At 51.2% G+C, this 20,374-nt stretch overlaps 2 protein-coding genes across 3 annotated transcripts in view; one reads left to right on the forward strand and one right to left on the reverse strand.

The window, feature by feature from the left end:
- The window catches only part of LOC111154140 (trafficking protein particle complex 12), a 73,630-nt gene extending 67,722 nt beyond the window's left edge, over nucleotides 1-5,908 (reverse strand). The window contains exon 1 of the mRNA XM_022513554.1: nucleotides 5,866-5,908. The gene's annotated coding sequence lies outside the window, so the exon portion shown is untranslated. The remainder of the gene's footprint in view (nucleotides 1-5,865) is intronic.
- Nucleotides 5,909-8,528: 2,620 nt separating this feature from the next.
- LOC111154170 (EARP complex and GARP complex interacting protein 1) overlaps nucleotides 8,529-20,374 on the forward strand; it is a 128,604-nt gene continuing 116,758 nt past the window's right edge. For both annotated transcript variants that reach the window (XM_022513599.1, XM_022513600.1), the window contains exon 1: nucleotides 8,529-8,652. In XM_022513599.1, the coding sequence (XP_022369307.1) occupies nucleotides 8,611-8,652 (42 nt within the window). In that variant the 5' untranslated portion in view covers nucleotides 8,529-8,610. The remainder of the gene's footprint in view (nucleotides 8,653-20,374) is intronic.

Consider the following 20,374-nt stretch of genomic DNA (forward strand, 5'->3'; position numbering starts at 1 on the left):
TCCAGCATAGTCAGTGACTAATTCCCCATTTGTTACATATTCACTTGATTAGCTACAAAGGAGTCAAAAATGAAAGGAAAAAGGAACAAAAGCCTTTTTCTGGTACTATTTCACAGCAAGGCAGACTGGAGGCTGCCTGGAGAACATGAGCAAATGGGCGGGCTGTCACATGTGGGGCCGTCCCCCGGATCCTCTCTGCACAGCAAACAGGCTGGGCAGGAAGACCAAGGGAACAACAAGCACGACTTCCGTTCACCTGGACAGTAGCTGAACGCAATGTCATCAGTGCCCTAGTACACAGAAGGGGACCCTGAGAATCAGAGCAGTGACAGGACTCGCCTAACATCACTGGTAGTGGGGCACCTGGCCGGCTCAGTCGATGGAGTACATGACTCTTGATCTTGGGGTTGTGAGTTTGAACCCCACACTGGGTGTAGACAGAGATTACTTAAAGTAAAATCTTTAAAATAAAATAATAAAATCACTGGTAGGGGTGCTTGGGTGGCTCAGTGGGTTAAGTATCTACCTTTGGCTTAGGTCACGAACCCAGGGTCCTGGGATTGAACCTGCAACAGGCTCCCTGCTCACTGTGGAGTCCGCTTCTCCCTCTCCCTCTGCCCCTTCCCCTGCTCATGCTTTCTGTCACTGTCAAAGAAATAAAATCTTTAAAAAAAAAAAATCACTGGCAGTAAATGACACTGCCAGGAATGGAGCTCGGTCCTTCCCGACTAATCCTCATGAGGACTGACACATCGCAGCCCCCCCCCCCCCGGCACAGCGCCTGCTTCCTGGGAGACGCCAGTGACTACAGCTGGGTTAACTGCTGGTCTGGAGCCTCTCTCAGAATGAAGGTTCACGTTGTACCTCCGGAAATCCCGATACTACACCAACAGTCCACTGCAGAATAACGCAGCCTATAAGAAAAGGTCTGATACAATTACAGGAAAAGGTAAAGAATATCAGAACTGGAAAAATCACATTGTTTTCATTAGGTACAGGGAAGGCTGGAGAAAGTTCTACTCTCAAAATTAGCAGAAATAAGTACGAGTCCAGTGAATATGAATGTGTTTAGACACAGAGACAGACCAAAATGGGGGCACCAGAGAAGGACTGTGCAGGTAACACTGAGCTACTTCTCACAGTTCACTGGAATGAGAGAAAGCGAATCACTATGCAAGACCCACTCATTCTGTGGACTGGATGCTTACAGCAAGACACAGCTGCTTCAGCAGTCAAGAATCAGAGATGGAAAACAACGAGTTTTTAGGAAAAAAATGTCTATGAAATAGGCAGATTTTTAGAAATGACAGCTCCTAGAGAGTTTTGGGAAAACTTATTTATTGAGAGTAGAAATGTAAGTTTTCTGCAGGTCAGGTAGGCAAAAGATAAAACTCGGACACAGCAACTGTGTTTACCAATTTATCTAAAATGTTTTTTTTTTTAAGATTTTATTTATTTGACAGACAGAGATCATAAGCAGGCAGAGAGGCAGGCAGAGAGAGAGGAGGAAGCAGGCTCCCTGCCAAGCAGAGAGCCCGATGCGGGACTTAATCCCAGCACCCCGAGATCATGACCCAAGCCGAAGGCAGAGGCTTAACCCACTGAGCCACCCAGGTGCCCTAAAATGTTTTTAAAGTAACAATCTTCTGAAAGGAAGAAAGCCAAGTAAAAATCAACATTCTTGTAAATCAATGCTTGTTCCTAATAAGCATTTTCTCTTCAGAAACCCTGTTTCTAATCCAATCTAAATTAGAAAATCAATCTGTTTCCTAGTGATAGTTTACAAAGGTGCTGCCTAATCCAGAGTAAAAATTATATTTATTAATCCTAATTTCTTTAAAAAAATATTTATTCACTTATTTATTTGAGAGAGAGGGAGAGAGAGAGACAGCACACACACACGCATGAGAAAGGCAGAGGGACAGGGACAAGCAGGCTCTCCACTTCGCAGGGAGCCTGATGCGGGACTTGATCACAGGACCCTGGGATCGTGACCTGAGCTGAAGGCAGACGCTCAACCGATGGAGCCCCCCAGGTGCTCGAATCCTAATTTCTGAATAGAAACTACATATTTATTAAAAACCACTGCCAAAGAGCTATACTGAAAGGTCCTGCAAACCAGGAGCCATTACTCACGGCACACTACTGTGCCTTAGGCCCCACGGTAGTCGGTACTCCCGTGCTCTAGGCAGTGGCACCGAGGGCAAGCCCGGTAGCCAGCACATACACGAGGCAAATAAAGAAATGGCACAGGGATGACGGAGATTCTGGACAGAAAGGGATAGATCATGTACAAATTTTTTTCTCTCAGTAGGAGACCTTAGAGGTTCTTTTCTTGTAACTTTCCCCCTTCTCTCCTAAAGGTGCATTTCTACAAATTAACTATTAAATTTTGAGCGGATACAAAGCAATATTTATAACACGTGTTTGAGACACTGGGCATAGTACTTTGAAATGTGCCGGACCCTTATTTTCCTTTAATCTTCCACATGCTTACTTCCTCAACACATTCCTCAGATTTTTCAGTTTTTGACTTAGTTTCCCCTCTCTATTCTTAACCTTGAGATTCAATTTTATAAGCAGCGTTGAGGCTGGGATGCATTCAGCTTTGCTGTTGAGGGTGCCCTGTGGTGTGATGGTGTCACAACACACAATCCGTTCTACCACGGACGGACAGCCGGGGTACTCTGAGGCTTTGATGTACAGACAGTGCTGTTATGAATATCCCTGCACACGTCTCCTGGTTAAGTGTATGCTGGTAATAGAGAACACATCTCTTCATCTCTACTAGGTAATGTCTAATCGCCTTCCCAAGTGTTTGTATCCGTTTACACAAATAGTAGCAGGTGAAAGTACTCTTGTTCAGCACATTCGCCCATACTCGGTAATGTCTGATTTCTTAATTAGTATCAGGAATCTATAAAAAATTCCTGTACAGGACAATAAATGACCCAACAGAAAAATAGGCCTAAGATCCAAAGAGGCTGAAAGGATCACATTTCACAAGCTCGAATCCTGTGACTGAATGGCCATCCGTCTTGACGTTTCCAGGACGCTTCCATTCCATACCCATCGTTACTGTAAACCTAAGTAAGTCTTTTTGCTCTCAAGAGCTCTAGTTAAGACAATAAATGGTTCTATGACCTCTGTATCACAGAGGAACTCCTCAAATGGTACCAGGAGCTGTGACCATGAACACTTATAAACAGCAACTCCAAACAAAACACCCGCGTCCTTCCAAAGATTGAAAAAAAAAGGTAGAAACAAGTACTGCCCGTAGACACAATAATAAATAGCATATTAAAAATGGAACATTAAATGTAAAACAAATGAACCATGATATATCTAATGAATCAATGTTTGAACCTCACAAATCTAATTCTGCACAAAGAATGAGTAGAAAAATAAATAGCATAATTTTCTGTATAAGGTTCAAAAACATGTAAATTAAACAACACACTGTTTTAGAAATAAAAGTGCAAAAGCAAGTTGATGATAACATCCAATTCATCTGGGCAGGGGGCTGGAGGTGTCGGCAAGATCAGGGAGGGACACAGGAACAAGCCATTGGCAAGTGTCCATTTCTTATACTGGTGGGCAGAAGACTGGGTTGGATTTGTACTAGATCTTGTCTTCCATGAATGTTACATGTGGTCTTTATATTCATAATTAAAAAATGGAAAAGGAGGTGCATTTGTTTTGATTTCTGTGTAATATAAATCATTATTTCTATTTTTGGCTTAATAATTTTATTAAACCATAGACATGATTTTAGCTTATATTGGCATTAAAATGATAGCAAAGAAAGTGGACTTTTTGTTCAGGTGAGTGCTTTAAACGATGCTCTTAACTAATGCCTTATGATCTTTTTTTTTTTTCTTCTTCTTTGAGAGAGTGAGAAAGCCCACATGGGCAAGGTGGAGGGAGCTGAGTGAGAAGGAGAGAGAAAATCGCAAGCAGGCTCCATGACCAGTGTGGAGCCCTATTTGGGCTTGATCCTACAACCCTGAGAACATGACCTGAGCCAAAATCAAGAGTGGGACACTCAACCAACTGAGCCCTCCAGACGTGCGTGGAGCCAGGATTTAAACTTCAGGAGCTGTGGTGGTGTCCAGGCTTTAGTAACTAACACCGCTGCTGCTCTCACTGTAAGCTCGCTTTCTTTCTTTCTTTCTTTTTTTTTTTTTTGAAAGATTTTACTTATTTATTTGACAGCGAGATCACAAGCAGGCAAAGGTAGGCAGAGAGAGAGGAGGAAGCAGGCTCCCCACTAAGCAGAGAGCCCGATGTGGGGCTCGATCTCAAGACCCTGAGCCATGACCTGGGCTGAAGGCAGGCGCTTAACCCACTGAGCCACCCAGGCGCCCCTCACTGTAAGCTTCTTGAAGCCAAAGATCATTTATATATTTTTTAAGATTTTTATTTTCCTGAGGAGAGAGAGACGGGGCAGAGGTGGGGGGGAGGGGCTGAGGGAGAGGGACAAGCACACCCCCTGCTGAGCAGGGAGCCTGACATAGAGCTTGATGCCAAGACCCCCGATCATGACCTGAGTCGAAGGCAGAGGCTTAACTGAGCCACCTAGGCGCCCCACCTTACGGTATTTTTTAAATACTAACTTTTCAGCGATTATTTGAAATGAAGTTTCATTAGGAACAACCCAGTAACAACAAGGAAAACCGCAGTAGTTCAGGTTCCCTTTCCGGACATGACGCTTGAATCGCAAGTCCTTCCCCAGGCCGCGATAACATAAACCCTATTTCCGTGGACACAGATGCCGCGGAGCGCAAGTCCGACTACCGCACACCCACAGAAGCCCCCGTGTAAGGCGCATCCGCACACCCACAGAAGCCCCCGTGTAAGGGCCCGCCGGACGGAGCGTTCCCCGCGCACGGTCTTCCCACTGCGCAGGGCCACTCACCGCGCAGAGAAAACCAGACGACCTGGCAGAGGGCGTTCTGTCAATGTGGGACGCCGGGGGACCTGACACAGGTTTCTGCCCGAGCCCCTGTAAGGCTGCCGGGACAGACCCTACCCGAGCAGCAGCGTGAGGCAGCGGCCCCGGACAGCAGCTCTGAAGAACTGCTAGAGCCTTAGCCTCACTGCTCAGCGACCCTGGAAAATGACTTCATCTCTCGGCCCGCACACCGCGCTCACCGGGCATAAACAGAAACCGGGGGGCGGGGCACCTGTACGCGGCCCCGAGCGGCCCACACGGCAGCGCGGCCACTGCAGGCGCAACGCCGAGGCCCCGCGCCGCCGAACCGCCCTACTGGCCGTCCCCCGCCCCACCCCACCGCAGCGGGCCGGGCCCGCGGTCTGTCCGTCCGCTCCGCGCCCAGGTCGCGCCAGAAGCCGGCAGGAGGCTAGTGCACAGAAAGACGCGAGGAGGCGGGAACCGGAGGCCGCGTCCCGCCGGGGTAAACGCCCGCGCCCAGGCGTGAGGCACACACGCCGCAGCCCCGTGCGTCCCGTGAAACAAGCGCTTTCCGTGTCCGCGGCGCACGCACTCGGCCGCCCCGCTCCGCCCGCCCGCCCGCGGCTCTGGGAGGGACCAGGAAACGGAGCGACAGCGGCGCCGCCGCACGTACCCCCGCACCGCGTTCGGTCGGCAGGTCCGTCCGTCACGCAAGAGCCGACTGCGGACTCCGACGCTTGCCCAGGCCACGCGCTCCCCGAGTGCCACAGCCGGGACCTGCAGGAGACCCTCCAGGACGAGGCGTCACGGAGCGGCGCCCCGCGGAGGAGCCCCCCCAGGGCAGGCACGGGGAGAGGAGACCCTCCGGCCCCGCAGCAGCGGCGCGAGCGGACAGGCCGCCGACGGGGGGCCCCCCGCCCCCTCCCCACACTGCCGGCCCTGAGTCTCACCTGCCACCTGCCCCTGGGACTGCGCAGGCGGCCACCCGCCGCCACGACCAGAGACTGGAAAGAAGGCGGAAGCAGACCGGAAGTAGGGACTGGACCCGGTACCTCCTGCGACTTTTGCGCCTGCGCACGCTCTCCGTGCCGCTTTCGCGGCAGGCGCACGAGCATGCGCAGTGCAGGGACGGCTGCCCAGCGCATTTCCGGTTCCTGCTGCGGTGGGCAGGACCGTGCGCCGGGCGATACGGGGGGCGGGGAATGGGCGGGGCAGTTACGTCATCCCTGGGGGTGGGGAGGGAAATTAGTTTGACACTCAGGCTACGGGGATCTGCCTCGAAGGGCAGGTGGGAGAGAGAACGCTAGGCCCTTTCTTTTTATTCTTTTTATTCCTGGCCAGAGCACCCAAGAAATACTTATTTTTAGAAAATTTTCTTTATGCTTGTCCGTATTTTCTACTTTTCCTGCTGTGTATCCGTACTACCTGTGTAACAACATTAATGATAAAGATGGCGGTGATAACATCAGTCATACGTGGGTACATTTAATCCGGCCGTGTGAGACTGCTTTGTCTTAGCTCCACAGCTTAGTCTCAGGCGATCTGACACAGCGAATAGGATCCTGCAATCTGGGCCTCTGCTTCCTTGATTTTTTTACTGCAATCACTGAGGGCTCCTTATTTGTTTGAATATTAACTGTGCCTGGCAGAGCACTAGGCACTAGGATACAACGGAGAAAAACCATTTCTGTCTTCTTTTCATACGTGATTACATTTTTTATTTTTGACAATATAGTACCTATTCAATGCGTACAATGTAATGTCTTGACACGTGTACATTGTGAAATGAGAACCACAACCGATCAAATTAACACATCCATCATCCCAATGTTACTTTTTTTGTGGATGTGTGATGAAAACATTTGAGATCTACTCTCGAAAGTCTCAAGTATAGAGTATCTTATTATTAACTGTAATCATCGTTCTGTACATCAGGTCTCCAGAACTTATTTGCCTTATAATTGGAAAGTTGTATCCTTTGATCACTCGCTGCTTTCCCCTTACCACTCAGCCTCTGGTAAGCACCATTCTACTCCTACAATGAGTTCAAAGGCTGCTTTTTTTTTTTTTTTCCTTATTTCAAATGTAGGTGTGTACTCATGCAGTATTTGTCTTTCTGTGTTTGGCTTATTTCATTTACCAGAATGTCCTTCAGATTCATCCATGTTTAGCAAATGACAGGATTTCCTTTTTAAGGCTAAATAACATTCCATTGTGCCTGTGTGCGTTGCGGGGGGGGGGAATTGCGGGGGGCACCCATGTGTGCCACATTTTATCCATTCATCTATGGACAATGAGGTTGTTCCCTTGTCTTGGTTGCTGTGACTAAGGATGCAGTGAACATCAGAGCACAGATGTCTCTTTGACGTGGTGATTTTATCTCCTTTGACTCCCAGAACTGGGATTGCTGGAACATATGGTAGTTCCATTTTTAACTTTTTGAGGAACCTCCATACAGTTTTCCAGAGTGGCTGCACCAGTTTACATGCCTACCGACAGCGCAGAAGGTTCCCTTTTCTCTGCTTCCTGCCAACACTTGCCGTCTTTTGAGTTTTTGGTACTAGTGATCCTTACGGATGTGAGGTGACAGCTCATTGTGGTTTTGGTTTGTATTTCCCTGTTGATCAGAGATGTTGGGCACCTTTTCATACACCTGTTCCAAACCTTGCCATTTGCCATGAAGATAGAAATTAAATAGTTGGGAGAGGTGTGTGGTCCCGGAAAGCAGCGGAACCCAGCTTAGTGAAGGGGGTTCTCCTATGGCATTTTGGGATTCCATGCAGTTTCCCTTCTGTCTGTTGAGGACATGGTCAAGGCGGGTGCAGTCAAGGAATGCTGTCTAAGCAGTGTCCTCCAGGACCATCTCTGGACATCCCCAGGGAACCCAGGGTCTTCCCAGCAGGTTCCCATTCAGAGTCAAATGCTGGTCAGATGCTGCCAGCGGTGCAGGTCACTCCCTGGCGCAGCACTGGCACTGCTTATCCCCCCCACCTTCCCAATAGTGGGGGCTGCCTGGGGGCTTAGTGAGCGCGGCCACTGACAGGGATCCTAGGCAGTGCCCTGGTGAGTCCACAGACCAGGCACACGTCCTAGCTCCCCAGCTTACTACCTCGGTGCCGTCCACTGTCAGTTTTGCAGCCTCTCATCTCTAAGATGGAAGAATGCTACCTTAGGCGCAGGGTTAGGGCCAAGAACTTCAAGGCAGAGCCTGTAAAGCGTCTGTCCCTGCGCCCTGCTGGGCACTAATGATAACAAACCACCCGGCACAGGTCCAGGTGAGCGATTCTCTCTGGGAGAACCGAGCAGGAAGGGCTCCGAGCAGGGGACGTCTGAGGGACTCCCGCCCACCAGCCAGGCCAGTCCTTGCCTTAGCGACCAACCCCTCCCGCGCCCCCGGAGATCTGGCTCCGGCCCAGGCTCCTCCCCGCCGGGTCCGCCTCCTGCGGCCAGAAGCGTTGAGAACCCGTATGGAGTCAAGTGAGCATGCGCACGAGCCTGGAGCCGTTTCCATTGGCAGCCGGAGAGGAGCGTATTGATGACGCATCAGGAAAATACAGGAAGTAAGGCCTACGGGAGCCGAGGTGGGTCTAGAAGGCCTCCAGTTTGGGCCTCCTGGGCGGGAGGGAATGAATGGGAGCTGAGCCCGAGGCGCGCCCGCTCTAAGCACAGGCCTGAGGCGGGTGAGCGGCCGCAGCATGGAGGACGACGCTCCCGTCATCTATGGGCTGGAGTTCCAGGTGCGTCCCAGGAGAGCCCCCGGGGCGCGCTGTTTGCAGAGCGAGGCTGGCGCGGCCCCGGCCCCCTTGTGCCGCTGAGGCCCGGGGGGCTGCGGGGAGAGCCTTTAAAGGACTCGGTTGTCCAGGAAGGCCCAGGGTCCTGCGGGACGCTGGGTGGGCGCAGCGCCGGGGCCCACGACTGCCGGGCTGGGGGCCCCGCCGCCACCCCTCCCGCAGCCCTGGGTGTCGCTGGGGGCTGATCCGCAGCACGCCCCGCGCGGGACCCCCCGCCCCCGCGCCGTGTGCGATTCCCTATAGCGCGCAGTTCTGGGGCGGGCGCCGCGTCCGCTGGTGTTCCGGGGTGGGGGGAGGTGCAGAGGTCAGCGGGAAGCTCTTTACTGCCCTACACCCAGTTCCCGTGCTTGGCGCTGCCCACCGTGACCCCGTGCTCGGCGCCGCTGCTCACCGTGGCCGTCCGTAGTAGGCTCTCTGGCCAGGCCGAAACGGAGGGCCCCCCCCGGGGGAGCGGTGAGGCGGTACGCGGGCAGTTTAGCAGGACAGCAGGGACGTCTGTGGGTAGAGTGGAGAAGTGAGGGGCAGGGGTCGGCGGATCTGGAAGGGCAGCGAGGTCGCACTGTGCGGGCCTGTTAGAGCCCTGCGTCACCTCTTCAGATGGCTTTGGGGACCTTAAGGCACTCAGGGACAGATACAGAGACAAAAGACACAGTTCACTGCCTTATGAAGTACTTGATAACATAATTGTGTACCCTGAATGTGTGTTAAAAATATAAATAATGGGGGCCCCTGGGTGGTTCAGTCCGTGAAGCGTCTGCCTTCCGCTCAGGTCCTGGTCTCAGGGTCCTGGGGTGAAGCCCCTGCCTAGGGCTCCCTGCTCAGCGGGGAGTCCGTTTCTCCCTCTCCCTCTGCCCCTTCGCATCGCTCATGCTCTCTCTCTCCTCAAATGAGTAAATAAGCGTCTTAAAAAAAAAAAAGACAAAACTAAGAAATATAAATGCTCTTTGGTTTCAAGAAGCTTACAGTGAGGGCAGCAGCCGTGTTCGTAACTAAAAGCCTGGGCACCACCACAGCTCCTGAAGTTTAAATCCTGGCTCCAGGGGCGTCTGGAGGGCTCACTTGGTTGAGTGTCCCACTCTTGATTTTGGCTCAGGTCATGATCTCAGGGTCCTGGGATCCAGCCCTGCCTGGGGCTTCCCACTCAGCGGGGAATCTGCTGGAGACTCTCTCTCTCTCAATCTCCCTTTCCCTCTTCCCTTGCCTGCTTGCTTGTGTGCTCTCTCTCATAAATAAATAAATAAAATCTTTAAGTCCCGTCTCCAGCACTTACCTTGTAACCTTGGGTTCCAGTTTCCTTGCCAATAAAATGGGAAAATGGGCTTGGATCCCTTGTGGCTGTTAGGAAAATTAAATGAGTTAATACATTTAATTCAAGCACTTAGAAAATTGCCTGGCACATAATACGCACTCAGGAAATGTTCTAATTATTATCATAAGACAAAATTCTTACAGATAAATCCATACAGGTCAGTATCAAAGTGTCCTATGAGGAATGAGCTGTGTTTAGCGTTTGGCCGCAGGCTCAGTCACCCAAGACTGCCTTAACTAGCAGCTTCTTCTTCTTCTTCTTTTTTTTTTTTTTTTAAGATTTTATTTATTTGACAGACAGAGATCACAAGTAGGCAGAGAGGCAGGCAGAGAGAGGAGGAAGCAGGCTCCCTGCTGAACAGAGAGCCCGATGCGGGGCTCGATCCCAGGACTCTGGGATCATGACCTGAGCCAAAGGCAGAGGCTTTAACCCACTGAGCCACCCAGGCGCCCCTTAACTAGCAGCTTCTGAGAGCAATCCTGCGTGCTGCTGAAGACTGCCTGTACTTCACGTCTCTCGCAGTCCTACTTAGAGATGCTGTTCTGTGGGCCACGCCCACCTAGCCAGCAAGTGGTAAACTTGGGATTCTAACCTAGAGAGGCTTTAAACCCAAGACAGCTTCAAAGCCCCTTAACTACAAAGTTGCACTGCTTTCCCCTGGAAAAGGTGCGCGTGTGGCCACATGCGGAGGGAGCCTGTGGGGAGATTGAGGGTCCCTGACCTCGTACTTCCTAAAGTGTGCATCTGATTCCAGTGTCCCTAATCACTTCTTTAGCTCCTTAAGAAATGGCCTGAATAACAGAGGTTTTGATCTTCAGTGTTGGATCTTTGAGATAACAAATGTTATTTCCCGGGATTAGTATCAAGGAGTGGATCCTTGCCTTGGGCATCAAATGTTTTATCTGAATTTCTCCTTTATCTTAAAAGAAGTAGCAGATTTTTGTGCTTCTTTACTTTGGACAGTATGTGGGCCATGACATTCTCGAATCTGCAGAATCCATACTACAGTAAACATAAAAAGAACTGGAAGTCACAGTGGAGGTTTTGGTTGTCAGTGACATTCAAATCACTGTGGAGAGCACTTTACTTCAGAAGGTAGGGCTCTGGAGGTTCCTGGGTGGCTCAGTCGGGGAAGCGCCTGCCTTCGGCTCAGGTCATGGTCTCAGGGTCCTGGGATCTAGACCCACATCGGGCTCCCTGTGCAGCAGGGAGCTGCTTCTCCCCCTTCTTCTGCCTGCTGCTCCCCCTGCATGTGTGTGTGCCCATGCTTTCTCTCTGTCTTAAATAAAATCTTTAAAAACAATAAAAGATGATGAGGATCTGATTGTTGACCAACGACTGAGGTAATGGGGCTCGAGGATAAAATAAGTTCCTTCTATGTCAATAAAGGCAGAAGAGCACCATACAGGGGTCATTAAAATAAAAATGCGGGGCATGTTTGTGTATGGAACATTATGATATGTGATTGACATCTTTTAGCTCATAGAAAGCAACTTTTGATGTGTGTTTATGATTTTATTTTATTTTATTATTCATTTATTTATTTATTTGAGAGAGAGACAGTGAGAGAGAGCATGAGAGAGGAGAAGGTCAGAGGGAGAAGCGGACTCCCCATGAAGGTGGGAGCCTGATGCGGGACTTGATCCTGGTACTCCGGGATCATGACCTGAGCCGAAGGCAGTTGCTTAACCCACCAAGCCACCCAGGCGCCCCTAGTTCTTTTCATTTTTGTGCATTTAAAATTAAAAAGAAAATCCGAGTAATTCTTACTGTCTTTTAAGAAGTTGGATTGCTGAAAATCTGATTAAGATCTGCAGGATCTTACCTGCATCTTATCTGATTCCCTGTCGTTAACGCTTCCATCTTACCCGATTCCCTGACAACAACTACATTCAGCTTAGAATTGTTTCTTCTCTTTACCATTCATTCGTAAAGATTTTATTATTATTTTTTAATATATTTGTCACAGAGAGGGAGAGCACAAGCAGGGGGAGCAGCAGCCAGGGGGAGAAGCAGGCTTCCCACTGAGCAGGGAGCCCAACGCGGGACTCAGTCCCAGGACACGGGGATCATGACCTGAGCTGAAGGTGGATACTTAAATGACTGAGCCACGCAGGCACCCGGAATTTTAAGTTTGGTGCCTTATTTTTGTATATGCATGCCCCGACTTTCCTAGTTAATGGTGCGCTTGCTGGCCATGTGCTGGTACCCCTGCGGTTTCTCTGCTGGGTGTCCCAGTTCCCTGTCTTGCGTCCTTTTGTCCTGTGTTTCTCTTAATAGTCTAGACGATCCTGGCCCGACATGCTGTCCCTGTCATACTTGCTTTGCGAGATGATGGCCAGAGTCTATTTACAATAACAGACAAGGAATTTACCACTGTGTCCACGCCAGAGTTCACTGGCTTTTTCCTGAAAGGGAGGAGAGTCATTTTACAGGACGTCCAGTAACCGTGGTCAGATGGTCACTTGACTGCTCCCAGACTAGGCACAAAGACCGCACAGTTTAACAGTGACACATTTTAGCACAAAGCCATCTTATAGTTACATTTTATGGATTTGTGTATTTGAATATTGTGTACGTTATGCTAATTATGATTGTGATTTTTGTTATGGATGTTTCTCCAGCATGGTCTGAATTTGAAATAGTATGAATGAGACTTCTGATACCTTACACACACTCTCAGTGTCCTGAGCGGGAGAAATCAGCCTTCCCAGTTTGAGTTTAATCTGTAATTCTTAGTTAACAGAACCGTAGTTCTTTATGACTATTCAAAAGTCTCTACAAACAAGATTATTTCTCTCCTGCACACTTATTTCTTTGAAACTTTCGGCATTAAGAAGACCTCCTCGGGGTGCGTAGGTGGCTCAGTTGGTTGTGTGTCTGACTCTTGGTTTCAGCTCAGGTCATGATCTCAGGGTCATGGGATAGGGCCCCGCGTCGGACTTTGCGCTAAACTGAGTCTGCTTGAGATTCTCTCTCTCTGCCCCTTTCTCTGTCTCAAATAAATAAATAAATCTTTCAAAAAAGGAAAAGACGACCTTCTCTGGTTGCAAGGGCCACTAGTCCTCCAGCAGACACGCCGAGTGACCATCGCGTCCCACTGAAGTGCCTTGACTGTGTCTGCCTTGCCCCTTCCTGAGCCTCGGGCGCTCTCCCAACACTGGCTTTTGGATCTGTGGTCACCTGCTGTTCTGATTTCTTCCTTTCTTTTGAGGTTAGGTTTGGTCGTTCGTGCTTTCCTAGGAAATGTATTCATTTATTTGGTCATTTATTCAGTACTTCTGGTCTGCGGTGTGCCAGACATTACTGTGTGCCCTGGGACGTGGCGGGAGGGAAGCAAACAGCCCAGCAGCCCTCCCTCGGCCCCGGTGCAGAGCAGAAGCCAGGCGAGCAGCCTTCGGTGTTCTTCCAAGTCTCCTCAGTTGCCGGCCTGCTTTATTTGATGTCATTCTGTTTTCGTAACATGAGCATCGAGACCGTGAATCTCCTTCTGAGCACTAACTTCTTGATTTTACTGTTTTCTGGGTATTTTAAGGTTTTGCACTTGATGTCCTTTGTCACCTGAAACTTTCTGGGGTCTTTCTCAGCCCCACCCGCATCGCCTGCTGTGAGTGGGGATCCGTCCGAATGTCCTTCCTGCGGTGGCTCTACGCTTCCCTCGGTGAGCTCCGTGAGCCCAGACCTCAGCTGAGGTCGTCGTGCCTTGTCTTCTCCAAGCTGTGCCTTGGTTTCCCCCTCGTACTTTTCTCTTCCTTTTTTCCTCTCTCACTGTTGGAGAAGGACTGCTCTGTTGGGTCGTACAGGCCTGGCTGCGTGTACAGCATGTACACACAGTGTGTACATGTGTACAGTGTGTACAGAGAGCTTTGGCTCTCCTGTGGCAGCGTGTGGTCGGCATGTGTGTGTCTTCTGAGGGCTTTTCCGGCCGCTCTGCCTCGCCGTCCTTCCTGGTGGCGCCCTTGCAGGGCTCCTGGGCTCCTCTGATCCTGGTCTCTTGTGGGCGAGCCTTTCTGTCGAGCTGCTGTGGGCTTTGTACGCGGGGTCGGGCCCGGCCCCAGCCGGCGGGAACTGCCGCAGCCTGGGTCTGGTTTGTGAGGGAACCTGCGGCCCTCATTTGTCCCCCAGCAGAGACGATGACCCAGTCCAGCTGCCCGTGGTGTAGCACCCCCTCCACCTTGGGTGACCAGAGTGCTTCCAGACGGGATGCTGGCCTGCCTGGCCTGCTCTGACTCTTGCCACCAGCCGTGCACCTGTCCTGCCGTCCCATGCCCAGGGTGCTGCCATCTCTGCGGGGCAGGAGGGGGACGCTGCCAGGGCCCTCTTCAGCCCCCCTCTTGGCTCTGACCTCTGCCTTCGAGTCTTTCCTTCATGTTGTGTGTTTGGATTATAGATGTTTCTGGCTTCATCGAAGAGGGTCTTTGTTTCCGCTTTTACTTTCCCTCTTGCTTTTGTGTTGCGTTTGTGTTTTTGGATCTGTGGTTACTAGCTGTTCTATTCCCTAGAGTTTGGAAGAGCAAAATTTAGACTTCAGCCTACTGCTCAAAAACCTGAGGTCCCGATTTGACTTGATGAGGTCGGAAGGTGGAGGGCGAGCTGGAGTGAAAAGCCTCATGTCAGGCAGGTTGGGTACGCAGTTGTGGAAGTGCCGTTCAAGCAAGGAGAGGGGAGGGGTGGTGGCGCGGCTGGAGAGGAGCTGGGGAGGGCGGGATGCGGGGTTAGGGGATCCTATGTGGTCCGCCTGGTAGGCAGGGGTGGGAGGGGTCGGGCTGGTAGCCAGAAGGGCAGGCAGGCCTGGGGAGGGGCCTCAGGCCAGTGCAGTGAGGTCGAGGGAGTGAGCCTCTGGGCGCGCCATGGACCTGATTACTGATTAGTGGGCGTGGCCACTGGCCTGGTCACAGTGATGATGCCTGTGGGAGGGGGGCTTGCTTGGAGGGAAGTGTGGCCCTGGGAGAGTCAGGATGGAGCCGTGGACACAAAGCCGCAGTGTGAGCAACGGGAACCGGTGGTGATGGACGGGGTCCTCAGGGGCCAGGGGACAGAGGGGTCCCTCGTCAGGGGTGCCTGAGGCTGTGGGGCCAGGGCCGCAGGGAAAGCAGTGCTGCGGGGTGGCTGCAGTGAGGCCGGGTCAGCAGAAGGGGAGGAACTGCTCAGGGTCGGGGAAGGCTCCCCCATCTACGCCGCCATTAAGCACGGGTCTGGCAGCAGCTTGAGAAGCAAATGAGTCAAGGTAAGACATTTTCAAAGGACAAGGGGGTGCATGACTTGATTTTCCCAGTTAAGGGGAAGAAATCAGAGTAGAAAACAGGGACAGAGAAGAGAGAGGGCTGCCCAATGTTGTGTGCTGCACACGGGTAGCAGGGGCTCCCCCTTCTCTGGGCAGGAGGCCAGCTGATGGCTTCTGTGTCGCTGCTCCAGTGTGAGGTAAGTTTTCCGCTGTATGATGGGACTGGGTTGCACTAGGGGCTCCAGAGGGGCAGGCAGGGCAAAGCAGAGTGGGCGAGGGACAGGTGGCAGCCCCTTGGTGGGGCTGAAAGGTCAGCCTTTGCACGCACAGGAGTGAGGGTGTGGGTGAATGTACCAGTGATCGTGTGTGGTGTGGCCCCTTCGTCCCCAAGAGCAGTGCTGTTGCCCCAGTTTTCCTTGGGCGTCTCAAGGGCTTTGGTGCTTGTCTGCTGCGCTCCGGACCTCTGCGATCCGGGGTTGCGAGATGGAGCGGGGAAGTAGGTGTTGACTTAGTACAGAGTGAGGAAGTGGGGCTCTGCCTCCTTTTCGCTCTGACTTTCTTTGTGTTTGCGAAGTGATCTGCTGCACGCTGAGGAGGTGACCTGCTGTGTGAGGAAGGACATCGGGTGGTCGCCGGCTTCCTGGTTTGTCATCCTAGCGATTGAGGGGGGGTGGGTAGCTCGCGGTAAAGAGGCCGTTTCTGGGGTGCCTGAGTGGCTCAGTGGGTTAAAGCCTCTGCCTTCGGCTCAGGTCATGATCCCGGGGTCCTGGGATCGAGCCCCACTTCGGGCTCTCTGTTCAGCAGGAAGCCTGCTTCTCCTTCTCTGTGTCCGCCTCTCTGCCTACTTGTGATCTCTGTCATATAAATAAATTAAAAAAAAAAAGGGGCTGTTTCTGCGGGGAGACCGCTTCCGGTAGAAGGTCCAGCCGCCGATCTCTGCCGCTCAAAGCACCGGTTCTGTTCCGCCTGCTCACCTTCCAGCTGCGCCTTACATTTGCCTGGGGCGCGGCTCGCGTGGGCTAGGTTCTGATGGGGACCCGGGGCGGGACGTTCAGCAGAGGGAGCATTTACTTGCTCGGACTAATAAGCCCATGAAGACAATTTGAATCGCCCAAGGGAACGCTCAGTACGCAGCGAGTACGGGGAGGCCTGGGGTTGCCGCCCTGTCATGGAGTGGAACTTCCACAGCGCTTCCCGGGACCTTCCCCACCGAGAGCCCAGCTCCCCAGCATCTCCACTTGCCGCGCCCTGGGTTGGCTCACTGAACGGCGAGGTGGGGGGAAGACAGCGGTGTCAGGCATGTGTTATGGCCTTTCTTTTGAGAACAGGGCATAGAATGATAAAACGTGACCTGTGCTCTGCCTTCAATCCCATATATAAGTATCTTACCTATGTTGCCAGGTCCCCATGTCACCACAGCAGAAAGAGAACCAGGCTGGGAGTCTAGGAGCTTTGTGACCATGAGCAAGTCACTTAACCTCTCTGGTCCTCAGTGTCTTTATCTTCTAAGTAGCAATATTATCCATCCTGACTTTGGGTTTCCTTCATTGTGTTGTGAAGATGAACCAAGGTAAAAATACATGCAGATGCTTTATGACCTATTATACCTAAAATTTGATCTTGTAATAATGAGGTCATTGGAGCACCTCAAAACTATTATCATGACTAGATTTAAGAAGGTCATTTGATCATTCCCTTCATCATAAGACCAGCATTACGGACACATATCTGTCACCCAAATGGCCAGAGTTAAGTTATTATTATTATTTTAACCTAATAAAGTACTAAAATGATCTTAGATTCAATGTTTTTGAGATTTCACTGTAATTTTTAAAGATTCGGTTGTTTTTTTTTTTTTTTTGTAAGAGTAATTCTCTTCAGTTTTTTATTTTTATTTACTTATTTTGGAGAGAGTGCATGCGTGTAAGCAGGGGAAGGGGAGAGGGAATCTCAAGCAGATTCTGAGCTGAGCGTGGAGCCCAATGTGGGGCTTGATCTTACGATCCCAAGACCTCGACCTGAGCTGAAACCAAGAGGTGGACACCTAACTGACCGCGCCACCCTGGTGTCCCTCCTCTTCAGTGCTTTAAAAAAGAAGGGGCTTGCTGTGTGTGACAGCATGCATAGTTTCAAACTCGTAGTGCTTTTCTAAACTGTGGCAGCTTTCGTCTCTGAAACGCGCGAGCTCTTTGACTTCGTTTCCTTGCATGCCTACCCAGGGCTGCGGCTCCGGGCTCCGGTTCTGGGCTCCGTAAATGCTTCGGGATGAAGCAGGTTGGATGCTGGCTCATGGTGGCCTCAGCAGCCACTGCCGGCCTGAGCTGCCCTTTTGTTCCATCTCATGGCAACTAACACAGTGTATTTCTCTCTGCTTTCCAGTGATGGCACTTAGTGCTGTCTTCTGCTGGAAGTCAAGCTCATGGGTGTGTTTTGATCAATGTTGATTTGCTGCTGCGTGGACTGGGCGGGGGGCTCTGATATATAGTCATTTCCCACCTGCTGTGTTTGGGTCTTGTCCGCTGTCTCCTGCGAATCTGTTTCCTGAGGGCAGGGCCAGTGTCCTGCCCTCCGTGGCACCTTCCACACGTGGCCGTGGTGCAGGGGTCACATAGTCAGCTCACACTTGCTGACTTGAAGCATGGACGAGTCTTTTCGTGGAAAGTAATCATTTCTCTCAGATGAGTCCTCTTCTGGGCCCTGTTTTAGGGGCTCTCAGGCTTCTTCTGTCTGGGGTGATGGCATGTACCTCCATTTGAGTCTTAGTGTTCTTGTTTGAAGGCGGAACCTGCCCCGCATCCCCTCCGTTGATCTGGGCTCTGCCTTCCAAGCAGCTGGGCGTTGTCTGTGCAATGGCGTGGGTGCTTCTTCACCAGTCATTTTCCTCTAACTGAATGGCACTCTAATTAGCAGGATTCAGGGCATCTGTGGTTTTGCTGGTATCATGTGCAGAGTTCTACTCGGTGTATTTTTGGCAGAAGGTGTATAGACTCACAAAGAATTCGTCAGTTTTGCCAAGAGGTCTGCGACTGCAGTCCAGTTCTGTTGAGCAGGTTGTAGGCAGGTTGGCGAGACTGGATTTCTTCCTCCTGACGTCTCATAATGTGGGTACTGCTCTGGACATGTATGTTCTTGCTGTTACTGACACGTGTTCTCGTAGTTAATGTTTTTCTGCCAGCAGCCCTTTCTGAGGAGGGGTAGGGACATAGGGCTGTGGTTGCATTTCCTGAGAGCATGACATGAAATTGTTGTCTCCAAACCTTTTGGCAGTGGACACTGAAAAGGTCTTGTTCACCCCTGCTGTGGAAACCAAGTCAAAACCGAGACAGACTGACTGGTCAGAACGGCTGCTGTACTGTTTCTCTACCCCCGTTTTATTTATTTATTTTTAAGATTTATTTATTTATTTATTTATCTGAAAGAGAGAGCAAGTGCACATGAGTGGGGAGGGGGACAGAGGGAGAGGGAGAAGCAGACTTGCTGAGCAGGGAGCCCGATGCAGGGTTCAAGCCTAGGACCCTGCGATCGTGACCTGAGCTGAAGGTGGATGCTTAACTAATTGAGTCCGCCAGGGGCCCTGCTCACCCTATTTTAAGAAGAATGAGTAAGAAATTGAGAAACACATGTAGGAATAAGATGTGGTGGAGGAGGACGTGGGACGTCTTGGCTGTTTCTAGCTGCACGTGGGAAGAAAGCATGTGGACAGTGGCCTACACGGTGAACTGTGTGTGGTGGTATCGGTTTCCTGTCGCTGCTATAACAAGTCAGCACCAATTTAATGGTTTTATTTATTTATTTTTAAAGATTTTACTTATTTATTTGACAGACAGAGATCACAGGTAGGCAGAGAGGCAGGCAGAGAGAGAGGAAGGGAAGCAGGCTCCCCGCTGAGCAGCGAGCCCGAAGCGGGGCTCGATCCCAAGACCCTGGGAACATGACCGGAGCCGAAGGCAGAGGCTTTAACCCACTGAGCCACCCAGGTGCCCCAATTTAACGGTTTTAAAGAACAGCACCTTGTACCTTACAATTCTGTAGTTCTGAAGCCTCATGTGGGCCTCATGGGGCTTAAATCAAGGCGTTGGTAGGGCCGCATTCTTCCCTGGAGGCTCGGGGGCAATCTGTTACCTTGCCTTTTCTAGCTTCTAGAGGGGCTTATTGTACTCCTTGGTCCACGGACTCCTTCCGTCTTCAAAGCCCGCAGGCACTGCCCCCATCCTCCCAGCCACCTGTGCCTCCCACAGGCTTCCTGTGTCCCTCTCATGCTGCCACCTTTCCTCCCATAGGCATCAGAGCACGAGCTATGGGGATGGAGGGATTGGTCCCGGCACACTTCCTGGTTGTACTGAAAGAGATGTGGGTTTGGTTGTATTTGTCCCACCACTAACATTAACCAGTTATGAACAATCTTTTCCTTTCGAGGCTTCAGACTCTTCACCTGAAATTCTTTACTTGGTCTTTTAATTATTGACAATATTAAGCACAGGTATCGTAATTCCTGCTGTGGTGCACCACCCTGATTCCTCTTTCGGGAAATGCAGCAGGTTCTGGGATTATGGGTGGCTGGGAGCTCTTGTTGGGTGCTGTTAGAGTTTGCCCTCAGCTGAGCCGCGCTGCCCTAAGTCACACCCCCTCCAGGAGAGCCTGCTACCAACGACTGATCGGTGGGGTTGGGGGCAGGGTCGCAGATGGGCCTGGCCATGATGGCTCCACTCTGAGGGGCCATCCCAGCTCGGCCTCCCTGTGAGCATTGCAGTTCCTCTGCGTCCTCTGGCCAGTCCTGCTTCCTTCACGCTTCGCTCCTGCTCCCCCCGTGGTGTCCTTCCCGAGAGTGTTCCTGGCAAACCTGTGCACAAAGCCTGATGTTCTACAGCTGGTTGCCCAGAGCCTGACCATCCGAATGCTCAGCAGACCTTTCTGTTGTTTGCTGTTTGGCTTTTAATCATACGGTTTTGACTGGGTGTAGGACTAGTTATTTTTTTTTTTTTTAAAGATTTTATTTATTTATTTGACAGAGAGATCACAAGCAGGCAGAGAGGCAGGCAGAGAGAGAGGAGGAAGCAGGCTCCCCTAGAGAGCAGAGAGCCTGATGCGGGGCTCGATCCCAGGACTCTGAGATCATGACCTGAGCCGAAGGCCGC

This window comes from Enhydra lutris, unplaced genomic scaffold, assembly GCF_002288905.1.
Source record: "Enhydra lutris kenyoni isolate GAN:26980312 unplaced genomic scaffold, ASM228890v2 scaffoldscaffold35, whole genome shotgun sequence".
In the NCBI taxonomy this organism is placed as follows: Eukaryota; Metazoa; Chordata; class Mammalia; order Carnivora; family Mustelidae; genus Enhydra; species Enhydra lutris.